General features: G+C 37.7%; 1 protein-coding gene across 6 annotated transcripts in view; it reads right to left on the bottom strand.

Moving 5' to 3' along the window:
• Positions 1-14045, bottom strand: part of mcc (MCC regulator of WNT signaling pathway) — a 77799-nt gene that overhangs the window by 32627 nt on the left and 31127 nt on the right. For 4 of the 6 annotated variants that reach the window (XM_052557003.1, XM_052557002.1, XM_052557004.1 and 1 more), the window contains 2 exons: positions 6732-6848; positions 898-1040 (listed from right to left, as the gene is read on the bottom strand). In XM_052557003.1, coding sequence (XP_052412963.1) covers positions 898-1040; positions 6732-6848 — 260 coding nt within the window. The remainder of the gene's footprint in view (positions 1-897; positions 1041-6731; positions 6849-14045) is intronic. The other 2 variants (XM_052557005.1, XM_052557007.1) reach the window with 1 other exon arrangement.

Below are 14045 nucleotides of genomic sequence, written 5' to 3'. Positions count from 1 at the left end.
GCGGCAGTGAGCAGACTTGAATATTAGTCGATTTTGCTCAATTAAGAGATTAAAATATCTATTTAGAGATTACCAAATATGGCAACACTTCACTTAAAGCCTTTATATATAATGCATTATTAAAGTAGTCTTAATGCATTAACTGTGTCTTGTAATGCATCGTATAATGCATGGTATGATCTCATGAATAATTGTAACCACTGTTATAATAAATAATGTGCATCTATTTCACTGTTACACCTTAAGAAAATAAATAATGCATTAAAACACAAACAAAAATTTTAAGTGTCTCTGTGTGTTTGAGTTTAAGAGTGTGTGTGCAAGCAGGTGGTGTGTGTGTCTGTGTGTGTCTCTGTGAGTGTTTGAGTGTGTGCATGCATGCATGTGGTGTGCATGTGTGAGAGAATGTGTGCATGCATGTAGTGTGTGTGTGTGTGTGTGTGTGTGCATGCATGTGGTGTGCATGTGTGTGTGAGAAAATGTGTGCATGCATATAGTCTGTGTGTGTGGGTGGGTGTGCATGCATGTGGTGTGCATGTGTGTGTGAGAAAATGTGTGCATGCATATAGTCTGTGTGTGTGGGTGGGTGTGCATGCATGTGGTGTTCATGTGTGTGTGAGAAAATGTGTGCATGCATGTAATGTGTGTGGGTGTGCATGCTAATGGTGTGCATGTGCATGTGCATGTGTATGCATGTGTCTTCGTGAGTGTTTGAGGTTGTGTGTTGCATGCATGTGGTGTGTATGTGTGTGCATGTGCGAGAGAATGTGTGCATGCATGTGGTGTGTGTGTGTTTCTCTGTGAGCGTTTGAGAGTGTGTCTGCATGCATGTGTTGTGCGTGTGTGCATGTGTGAGAGAATGTGTGCATGCATGTGGTGAGTGGGTGTGTGTGTGACCTGATGGTGGCTCCCTGCAGCAGGTCTATCTTCTTGTTGAGTTCAGCAATGATGCTGTGCAGCTCTGTAATTCGCTCCTCGTAGCGCAGTGTCGTTTTCTCCTGAACATCCTCATGCTCCTGCAGCAGATGAGACTCCTCACACTGCGTGCACACACACACACACAGCGGGACAGAGATTAATAATGCACAATAACACTGAGGAAAACTGCAAGGTGAGACGAACAAACACACATGCTATGAACACATACACACACACAAACAAACACACAGGGTGAGACATGCAGCACACCTGCAGAAACACACACACACACACACCCAGTATGAGTGAGAAAAATCATCACACAAACACACACATAGAGACTTTAGATTATGTTAGATCCAATAGACTTCCATTGTTTTTCAAACAGATTAATGATATTTTCTCTTTGCTAACACAAACCTGCACATCATCAGATCTAGACAAATCTACAGTCCTCACAAGTCACTTGTCATGATATTTCCCTACATTATTGAAAACATTTGACCATAAAACAAACATCTACATACACACAAGCACAACAACAACATAAACAAGTGAAACGAGAGAAATTAAATGGTTCAGTAAAATCATACGCAGTGCTGTCTCTCAGCTGCATTTGTATTGAGCTACTGTAAAAATGTCTGTTATTATATATTTTGAAAAATTATTAAGAAAAATGATTAAATGTTAATATATATTATATAAATATAAAGTTATATGTAACCTTCACATGGAGTTCAGGTCACATGAATATTGAATTTATTGTATATATATTATTTATTATTTGCATGTGTCTATGTATTTATATAATATATTGTCATGAGTGTATGTCAAAGAGAACAAAGTTGCATTTTCTAAATACTGAGCGATACTACTGCACGTCTTCAGTCAACAAAGAGCACAGCTTGATTAAAGGCAAACTCGTCTCTCGCTCGTTCTTCATTACAAAAAGACAATTCTCATGCTTTCTGATTATGAAGAGCTCCGTAAGAAACTTCTTCAATAGATGTCTACACACACACACACACACACACACAGCATAAAACAAACTAGTGACACAACACAACAAACAATCCAACCTGAAGTTCCACAGCAGCTCCACACATCAGAAATCACCTTTAATAATGTTTGTAGGCAGATAGATAGAGAACTTTTTATGCCGCAATTATGTCTTGTCACAATTTTGACTTGGTATGTCGTTATTTTGACTTTTTATGTCAATTTCGAATTTTGAAGTCAAAATGATGATTACCAAAGCATGGTTTTGTTTTCTTACATGGCAGAAATATGCTTCTATTCAGAAATATATTTCATGAATGAAGGAGGAGCTGCGTGACCTGAAACTGCTGGTTTGCTACTAACTACTAACTAGCTACTAACAGCAAAACCATAGTAAACACAGCACTTAAGACAACACTACTGAACTGACACTGAATTAAACACGCGTTCAAAGTGAGTCCATCAAACGGATTGATCCCGAATAAATTAATCTGAGCGGCTCCGAATGCAGGAGGAAGTAGATCCCAACTTCTGGACACACACACGTGCGCGCGCTCACACACACACAAAGGCAAGGCAAGCTTATTTAAATAGCACATTTCGTACACAGTGGTAATTCAAAGTGCTATACATAAACTAAAGTAAAATAATCAAGAAGAAGAAGAAGACTCGATCCTAGTGATCTGAGTGCTCTGTTAGGTTTATATTCAGTGAACATATCTGCAATATAATTCAGTCCTAGGTCATTTAGTGACTTATATATGAGTAAAAGTACTTTAAAATCAATCCTAAATGTAACTGGAAGCCAGTGTAAGGACCTGAGGACTGGTGTGATATGCTCAGATTTTCTGGTTCTAGTCAGAATCCTGGCAGCAGTGTTCTGGATGAGCTGCAGCTGTCTAATGGTCTTTTTGGGAAGAGCCCATTACAATAGTCCACCCTGCTGGTGATAAAGGCATGAACAAGTTTCTCCAAGTCTTGACTGGAAACAAACATCTACTTCCTGCCATGTTTTTTAAATGATAGTATGCTGATTTAGTTACTGCTTTGACATGACTACTGAAACTAAGGTCTGTCTCCAGAAGGCACGCGCACACGCAGATACACACAAGTACATGCACACACACATATGTAATTCACAATTTGTATATATTTCAAATATAACTGCTATAATTTACAAATTTTTTATGTAACATATAAAGAGATTTCTTATGTACCTATTTTTATATTTAATCTAATTGCTATGATATGATAAATATATAAGTATGTCTATATGTATAATTTCAATATTTATATAGATTATTATATAATTTTTTCCTAAATTAATAACAAAAGCAAACACACAGAAAATTATAATACATATTGCAAAAAAAAAAAAAAATTCAAAAACTGCCTTCATCCCTCTCTTTACATATAAAACAATTACATTAAAATTATATTTTCAAATTTTTTAGTTAATCAAAATAATAAATATCATTGTATAAAATATATAAATGCTTATATATAAAATATGCCAACACACACATATACAAATTATATATTTAACTATATATATTGTAGTACATCATTTTTTTCTTATATTTTCTTATAGTTCTTTTCGTAACTGAAGATCAGCTTGACAGCGTATGTTTTCACTTTTCGCATGTTTTTTTACATTATGCAGATGTGTCACGAATAACCAGCACACCGTTGATTCTCTGTTCTAATTTCTATACACTGGCCGATGTTTATGGCTGTGTTTCAACAGTTAGTTATTCACACTGGAAACAATATGTGCTTTGTTTCAGAAGAGGACTCGGAAAAGTGTGGGACTACTTGATGAAAAGTGTTGCTTTTGGGGAAACACACAAGAGTGTATTGAGCACAATGAGAACGGACCCTCTTAACAGCACTCTCTGAAATAGGCTGCAGGTCAAAGGTCAAGAATCCTTCAGGCTGAGGTCAAAGCTCAAGATTGAGGCATGTGCCTGAGGCCGCATCTTTCAGGACTGTTCCTTTCACATTTTTCAGTCTCAGTTATTCCTTCACGAATACTACAAATATGCCTACACCTTTTAGACATCGGGCTTGTACGGAAAGTTTGGTTTGATATACAGCTGTTTCGTTCAGAGAGGAAGAGAAGGAAACTGTGACAAGATGAGATTGATCTTTGCCACGTAACCCAGAAACAAACAAAAAATAAATGTAAAAAAATCACAAATATCCTAATGCATCTGACGGAAAGAACTCACAAGGATTTATGTTTGAATGCCTCAATCAATAGAAATGTGGAGTTCAACACCCATTAAGTACACCAATAAAAAAACTTTTCATCCATAACTTTCAGCTAGGCTTTTTGATTTTTTGTTTGAACTATTGTAGTCTGATAACTATTTATTATAATTCATTCAAATAAATTCTATTTTGCCACCCAACTGTGTCTGAATTGCATATATTTCTCATCAGCGAAAGTAACAACAAGGTGCAGGTATACACCATTAACACACGCATCTCTTTCTCGCTCAACAGTTAATTCCAATAAATGCTATAACTCATTCAAATAAATGTAATCTTACTGCACTACTTTATATATTTGTATGCTCTGTCTTATTTAAAGCGAGTAGAATGCTAAATATTAAGTTGTAACTGATGAAAATAACCGTCATCTTTATCGTTCCGGTCAAATATTGCAGCGCAGATATTATTCATCTTTAATATGTGAATGCTGACAAATGACCATGGGATAATCAACGGCTAGATGTGCATTTGAATGATTTGAATGCACTTCGCTGTGCATCGGGTGGTCCTTCGCCTCCGCCGTCTAAAAACCCTTCCTGCTATACAAAATTACTAAATAAATATAGATAAAAAAAATAAAAGAAAGAAGATACACGCCCTCTTTCCTAAACCCCACCCCTAAGTACAAATCATATGCCAGCAAACTGAGCCTCACAAATGATTGACAGGCAGAGAGCGTTTCTGATTGGATGCTTTCCAGCTTCTGTTTCAGAGCCTCAGGCTTCCTGTTCCTGTGAGATCTGTCAGACAGCAGTGACAGCATCTGTAACACGGACTAGACTCGAATCTTTTAATTATCACCACTCAACGAGGTCTGAAGAACTGTGTCCAACAGTCATGTGAGGCTGATGGCGACAGATGATGATGGGAGATGGACCACGAGTGTCCAGATGTGCTTTTCATGCATGTACACCAGACAAATTAGCTGTCAGATTGAGAATCACATCTATGTGTCACAATAAATGCCTGCGCAACCAATTACAGACATCCCGTGCTGGCAAAATAAGATTTGACCTATAGGCAAAAATGAGAGGGAAAATTTTGAATTTTGAATGTTGAATTTCAGGTTTTCATAAAAACGAGTTCATTAAGCCCTCATCTAGCGATCCCAATGCTCCAAACAGTAAGTAAACTTTTAAAATGATCTCTATTTGTATGTTTTCTCCGCTTGCCTCTCACTGACTGAATATTTGGTCTTCAAAAAGAGGAAACAACAAGAAATCAGTGGTTAAGTTGTATTTCAACATTGTTCCAGAACAGTTCAAACCAAATATTCAGATGTGTGCAGTGTATTTTACGGAGGATGAGGATGTTTCCTGAACCAGTAGCCTGCAATTCGTCTGTGTCTGTTTCTATGAAGTTGGGCAGTTCAAACTTTGCAAGGCCTGGTGCTTCTGACTCACAGTCTGTAAGTACGTTTTTTATATTTAAATAGTTTCCCAATACTGATTCAAACGTGAGTTTTGAGCAGTGTAGAGTAGTGCTTGTTGCTTGTTGTTTCTCTGATATAGACATGGTTTAGGTTTACAAACAGCAACGCAAAGTACAAGTCATAATCAGTAATTGTGTCCCCACTGGATGCATCAAATGCCTCGTTTGTAACGGGTTTTATTGGTTTTGTCTCGTCTGATGTCTGGATTGTGAATGAATCGAAAACGTCCAATTAAAACTCACTGGACAGCTGGCCAATCAGAAAACACCTCGCTTTTCAGACCGATGAGCTTTGTAAAAATCTACACATTTCAGAAAGGAACAATAATGCAATGTTTTTGAACCTTAAACTGCATAAACACATTGCATTACACCAAATACACAAAATAATGTTCTTTTTAGCAGCATCATATCACCCCTTTAAATTGTTTAACTTAAAATAAAAATATAATTAAAAATGAATATTAAAAACTATATATTAATTTTAATATTAACTGTAATGATATAAATGTATCTATTTGTTTTTATTAAAATGGAAATATAAAAATATAAATTCATTCAAACTATAATTAAAAACTATTATTATAAACAAACAAACAAACACTGATCATAACAAAACTTTCTTACTTTCATTTATTGTCCACAAGTGGACATTATAACATTATAACCCCATTTTCATGATTATCTGATGTCATTTGATCACATTTTTAATTGTTTTATGTTTTATGATGATCGTTGCTATTTTAAAATCATTTACAACCCCCCCCACACACTTTTAATGATGTTATTAATTATTAGCTATTTATTGACCCACAAAGCCCAGTTTGTGGCTTTAAGTGATGTCAAAAAAGAAATGTAATTTTATGGCAAGTTATTAGATTTTCATTAAAGATTACAAGTGCAAACAGATTTTTTCCTTTTTGATCACATGTAGTGATGAATAGATCACAGTAAGACCAGGAACAGCTTCGAGAAAGGAAGTGGAGCTGATTGTGTTCTCTGGATGCACTGCAGAGATGGCATGCAGTTTTGTTGTGTGCAAACATCTTGTTTGCCAGGATCCGACAGCGGTGTGTGTGTGTGTGTGTGTGTGTGTGTGTAGTGACCTGTGCTTTGGCCAGTCTCTTCTCCAGTGAATCTCTCTCTCTCTCGGTCTGCAGCAGCCGCTGGTTGAGCTCCACCACATCACCATCATTCAGAGACGCCAGCTCAGCCACATGCAGCTGCACACACACACACACACACACACACACAGATATACAATCACAACCTGCACAGTCTGTTTCTCTGGTGAGCTTGGACTTTATATAGACATCTACTGTTCAGAAGTCTGCAATTATTATGTTATTATTTACTATTTAATGTTTTTGATGGAAGTCTCCTCTGCTAATCAAGGCTTGATCATAAATACTGCAAAATTCAGAAATATTTTAAAGAGTTAAAACATCTGTTTTCTGTGTGAATCTGTGTTAAAGTGTAATTTATTTCTGTGATGCCTCGCTGTATTTTCAGCATCATTCCTCCAGTCTTCAGTGTCACATGATCTTCAGAAATCAGAATAATATGATGATTTACTGCTCAAGAAACATTTCTGATTATTATCAGTGTTGAACACAGTCGTGCTGATGAATATTTCTGTGGAAACTGTGATACATTTTATTTTTCAGGATTAATTTCACAGATTAATAGAAAGTTCAAAACAAAGGCATTTTTTGAAATAGAAAACTTTTGTAACATTATAAATGTCTTAACGGTCACTTTTGATCAATTTAATTCTTTCTTACTGAATTAAATAATCAGTTTCTTAAATTCTTACTGACCCATGTGAGGGAACATCATCATCATCATCTAAACAGATCTGACAAAACTATAATTTCATGTAAAATGTTTTTGCACAGGAAACACACACACACACACACACACACACACACTGCTGGCATCAGCAGCTAAAGATTAAATCAACCTCCATTTGAATTCTACAGTGGATCTGTGATGTCTACTCAAATCTATTTCACACCTCAGCAGAGAGAAAGAAAGGAAATCCTGAGAGCCAACACACACACACACACACACACACACCTCTTTGAGAAAAACTCTTTCACACACCATCAGCATCTGGCATGAAAACACTGCATTCAGTGTGTGTGTTGCACTGAAAGGGTTCAGCTCAGGCTAAAACAGTTTGTTTAGGACTATATATATTTTCCCACATACTATTAAATGTTGACCATTACAGTAAATCAACAACTAAGTCACTACCGACAACTTCGCAAGACTGTTAAACTCGTTTTCTAATTATTCATTTCATTTATGAGTACGAAGTGCATGAGGAATGACACATTTGCTAGTGTTGTTTTTACAGAAAAAATAAAACAAATACATTATGAAATGTAATAAATTGTATAAAGATAATAAATTGTGCTAATCTGCCAATGCAATCCACTACACCAATAAACAAAAGTGTTAACGCTTCTGTTAGCTCCAAACAGACACAGCCTTTTTATTTTATTTTAAATATATAACATATAAAACATAATAATATATACAATGCAAAAAAAATGTTTACATTCAAATTTAAACTAGAATAACTATAAAACAAATAACACAAACAGAACAACAACAAAAAGCCTAACCAGTAATTTGTCTTGTATTATCCAACTGAATAAAACACATTTCTTTAGAGGCCGATATGTTTACTGTGAGAATCTGCTTCCTGTAAGAGTTTCCTGTCCTTCATCCGTGTCATGAATCACTGTCCACTCGTGATTAAAGAAATACCTGGAAGATTCCTGCTGTGCGGAGCGTGAAGCTGAGCACAAATCAAACTCAGCTGGAGCTTCAGTGCACCTCTGGTATAAAAACAGCTCTGTCTCTTAATAAAGAGACACTTACACACTCATGCCCGACCTTATAAAACATTCATGGACTCACGCTTTAATAGAAAAGCTCAAATGTTAGGTGGAAAAAGCCCCATGTGAGAAGGGATGTAATATTACATTTGTACAGAAATGATTCATTACTGAAGATGAAGATATGCCACATCAGAAGACAAAGTCATTTGGTGTCAAACAAACCAAATTAATGAAATGGGATTTGATTGATTGACACATTTAAAACCCTTAAAATAACTACTCCATGTTCAACATGAGTGTATCTATTGGACATTTTTGGAAAGACTTACAAGCCGTTACATAATAAACACAGCAACTTCAGAAGCAGTTCAGTTGAGCTCTGCAGCTGCTGCTGGATCATGACGAATCACACACACACACACACACACACACACACACACACACGCTCACACACACACACACACAAACACACAGACACACACACACGCTCACACACACACACACACGCTCACACGCACACACGCACACACACAGACACCCACACACAGACACACGCACACACACACACACAGACACCCACACACAGACACACACACACACACGCTCACAATTCTCTCACCTCTGTCACTGATATGCCGTCCCTCTCTGGTGTGTGTTGCTTCTGCTAAACTTCAGACGAAAGACTCAAGTATCCGATCATCATCTGCACTTCTAGTCACGGTTCGTTCTCATATGAATATTATAAAGTCTCCTATAGTGGACTACGTGTGCTCTGCGTCCTTCGCTTCCTTTGGATATGTACGCTGGCCTTTCCTTCCTGTCAGGATAGGGAGGGATCGTTTCTGTGGGTGAGGCCTTCATTCTTCTCTGCTGTCTTAAAAGTATATATGAAGACTTTGGTTCCAAAACGCCAAAAATTTCATTTTTAAGATAACGTTTTCCTCAAAATCAATATTGTATCTGGTCGGTATTGAAAAGTATATTTTTTATTTCACGCGAAATGCGATATTCACAGAGTTATTGGATTGTTTTCTCCTCTTTTTTCCAAACTGCGACAAAAGCTCCAGTTCCCCTTTTTTGCAGAATCCAATATATCCACTCATCCAATCACAGTGCACCATTCCACGCATTGTAAACAGTATGAACCAATCACAGCGCACCATTCCACGCATTGTAAACAGTATGAACCAATCACAGCGCACCATTCCACGCACTGTAAACAGTATGAACCAATCACAGCGCACCATTCCACGCATTGTAAACAGTATGAACCAATCACAGCGCACCATTCCACGCACTGTAAACAGTATGAACCAATCACAGCGCACCATTCCACGCACTGTAAACATCAACAACCAATCACAGCACACCATTCCATGCACTGTAAACATCAACAACCAATCACAGCGCACTATGCCACGCACTGTAAACATCAACAACGAATCACAGCGCACCATTCCCCGCACTGTAAACAGTATGAACCAATCACAGCGCACCATTCCACGCACTGTAAACATCAACAACCAATCACAGCACACCATTCCATGCACTGTAAACATCAACAACCAATCACAGCGCACTATGCCACGCACTGTAAACATCAACAACGAATCACAGCGCACCATTCCCCGCACTGTAAACAGTATGAACCAATCACAGCGCATCATTCCACGCACTGTAAACATCAACAACCAATCACAGCGCACCATTCCACGCACTGTAAACAGTATGAACCAATCACAGTGCACCATTCCACGCACTGTAAACAGTATGAACCAATCACAGTGCACCATTCCCTGCACTGTAAACAGTATGAACCAATCACAGCGCACCATTCCCCGCACTGTAAACAGTATGAACCAATCACAGCGCACCATTCCATGCACTGTAAACAGTATGAACCAATCACAGTGCACCATTCCCTGCACTGTAAACAGTATGAACCAATCACAGTGCACCATTCCACGCATTGTAAACAGTATGAACCAATCACAGCGCACCATTCCATGCACTGTAAACAGTATGAACCAATCACAGTGCACCATTCCATGCACTGTAAACAGTATGAACCAATCACAGCGCACCATTCCACGCATTGTAAACAATATGAACCAATCACAGCGCACCATTCCACGCAGTGTAAACATCAACAACCAATCACAGCGCACCATTCCACGCATTGTAAACAGTATGAACCAATTACAGCGCACCATTCCACGCAGTGTAAACATCAACAACCAATCACAGCGCACCATTCCACGCACTGTAAACAGTATGAACCAATCACAGCGCACCATTCCACGCACTGTAAACATCAACAACCAATCACAGCACACCATTCCATGCACTGTAAACATCAACAACCAATCACAGCGCACTATGCCACGCACTGTAAACATCAACAACGAATCACAGCGCACCATTCCCCGCACTGTAAACAGTATGAACCAATCACAGCGCATCATTCCACGCACTGTAAACATCAACAACCAATCACAGCGCACCATTCCACGCACTGTAAACAGTATGAACCAATCACAGTGCACCATTCCACGCACTGTAAACAGTATGAACCAATCACAGTGCACCATTCCCTGCACTGTAAACAGTATGAACCAATCACAGCGCACCATTCCCCGCACTGTAAACAGTATGAACCAATCACAGCGCACCATTCCATGCACTGTAAACAGTATGAACCAATCACAGTGCACCATTCCCTGCACTGTAAACAGTATGAACCAATCACAGTGCACCATTCCACGCATTGTAAACAGTATGAACCAATCACAGCGCACCATTCCATGCACTGTAAACAGTATGAACCAATCACAGTGCACCATTCCATGCACTGTAAACAGTATGAACCAATCACAGCGCACCATTCCACGCATTGTAAACAATATGAACCAATCACAGCGCACCATTCCACGCAGTGTAAACATCAACAACCAATCACAGCGCACCATTCCACGCATTGTAAACAGTATGAACCAATTACAGCGCACCATTCCACGCAGTGTAAACATCAACAACCAATCACAGCGCACCATTCCATGCACTGTAAACATCAACAACCAATCACAGCGCACCATGCCACGCACTGTAAACATCAACAACCAATCACAGCGCACCATTCCATGCACTGTAAACATCAACAACCAATCACAGCGCACCATGCCACGCACTGTAAACATCAACAACCAATCACAGCGCACCATGCCACGCACTGTAAACATCAACAACGAATCACAGCGCACCATTCCCTGCACTGTAAACAGTATGAACCAATCACAGCGCATCATTCCACGCACTGTAAACATCAACAACCAATCACAGCGCACCATTCCCCGCACTGTAAACATCAACAACCAATCACAGTGCACCATTCCTTGCACTGTAAACAGTATGAACCAATCACAGTGCACCATACCACGCACTGTAAACAGTATGAACCAATCACAGCGCACCATTCCATGCACTGTAAACAGTATGAACCAATCACAGTGCACCATTCCCTTCACTGTAAACAGTATGAACCAATCACAGTGCACCATTCCCTTCACTGTAAACAGTATGAACCAATCACAGCGCACCATTCCACGCACTGTAAACATCAACAACCAATCACAGTGCACCATTCCACGCACTGTAAACATCAACAACCAATCACAGTGCACCATTCCCTGCACTGTAAACAGTATGAACCAATCACAGTGCACCATTCCCTTCACTGTAAACAGTATGAACCAATCACAGTGCACCATTCCCTTCACTGTAAACAGTATGAACCAATCACAGCGCACCATTCCACGCACTGTAAACAGTATGAACCAATCACAGCGCACCATTCCCTTCACTGTAAACAGTATGAACCAATCACAGCGCACCATTCCACGCACTGTAAACATCAACAACCAATCACAGTGCACCATTCCACGCACTGTAAACATCAACAACCAATCACAGTGCACCATTCCACGCAGTGTAAACAGTATGAACCAATCACAGCACACCATTCCACGAATCTCGTCAGTAAAGCCGGTTCTGTGATTAATAACACTGGTATATCTACATCACGTGCTTTCAGATGGAAATTATTCAGATACATTTAATACACAGAGCCATAGATCACTAACAAGCTTCGCTATATCACATTAATTAGATAAATCACATTCGATTATGAACGTGATATTGTTTATTATATAAAACTGTATAATAAATCTTTGAAAATCAAAACCTGGATTTTAATTTTTAATGTTATTATAACCTAAAGATGCTATGTGAAAGTTTGAAACAGAAAATAGTGGTTTTCATCTGGGAACTTTCTTGGTAAAAAAAAAAAACAGATTTTTACTCAAATTAATCAAAATTGATTTATTCATATACAAACCTTTCATATACAAGAGAGATATTTAATAGCCACTGCCTAAATTGTAATACGTTTTTATTCAGCATTAAATTGATCAACAGTGACAGTAAATACATTTATAATGTTACAAAAGATTTCCATTTCAAATAAATGCAGTTCTTTTGAACTTTTTTTATTCATCTGTGAATCCTGAAAAAATTATATGTTCCACAGTTTCAACATTGATAATAATCAGAAATGTGTCTTGAGCAGTAAATCATAATATTATTCTGATTTCTGAAGATCATGTGACTCTGAAGACTGGAGGAATGATGCTGAAAATACAGCGGAGCATCACTGAAATAAATTACATGTTATAATATATTCACACAGAAAAGAGCTACTTTAAATTGTAATAATATTTCACTTCATTATTGATCATATAAATGCAGATACAAAATTTTGGATAACTTAAAACAGACAACACAGAATTCCGGAAAACACATTTCTCATTTCATTTAACAATTTCTATTATAATCTAACTGTCCAGGTTTCAAAAATGCAATTGATTTGACATGCTTTAAATTTAAAACACATAAAATTAAAATCGAATTAAACAATGGAAAACAAAAATTAATTTGGGGAAATTAATAAATTTCATCAGGCCTGATTACTGTTGGATTTTAACTTATTAAAGTTGTTAATAAGTTATTAACTTAAAAATAAAAATTATAACGGCCTATTATTGCTTAATTTTTTTATAAATTATTTAAAGCTTTACTGTTTTTTTTTGACCAGATAAAGGAAGCCTTGGTAAGCAGAGGAGACTTCTTTCAAAAATATTAAATAAATCTCAAACTGATAGCGTATATAGCTTAATGATGACAAAATAAATGTAAACAACAATGGCTGAAATTAAAAGTTTTTAATTAACACACGGAGGAAGTGCAACTTCCATTAATCGTCAAAGTCAACTTCTGTCAATCTCACATTTACTCTAAAACAGGTTGATATATAAGTCTGCCACTAAAGCAGACCATAATACTGCACTTGGTCAAAAACTCATGTAACATCAGACATCAAACACTCATGCTGAGGCTGAGGTCAAAGGTCGTGACCCGAGTTCAACACGCTGGAAATCAAAGATAACGTTTTTTTTTTGTTTTGTTTTTTAGAGGAAAACAATGTTCAAGTTGTATGAGAGGTTTCATGTTCAC

The sequence above is a fragment of the Carassius gibelio genome, chromosome B5 (assembly GCF_023724105.1).
Source record: "Carassius gibelio isolate Cgi1373 ecotype wild population from Czech Republic chromosome B5, carGib1.2-hapl.c, whole genome shotgun sequence".
Lineage (NCBI taxonomy): Eukaryota > Metazoa > Chordata > Actinopteri > Cypriniformes > Cyprinidae > Carassius > Carassius gibelio.
Note: the sequence above shows the minus strand (reverse complement) of the source record. Positions and strands in the feature narration are given on the sequence as shown.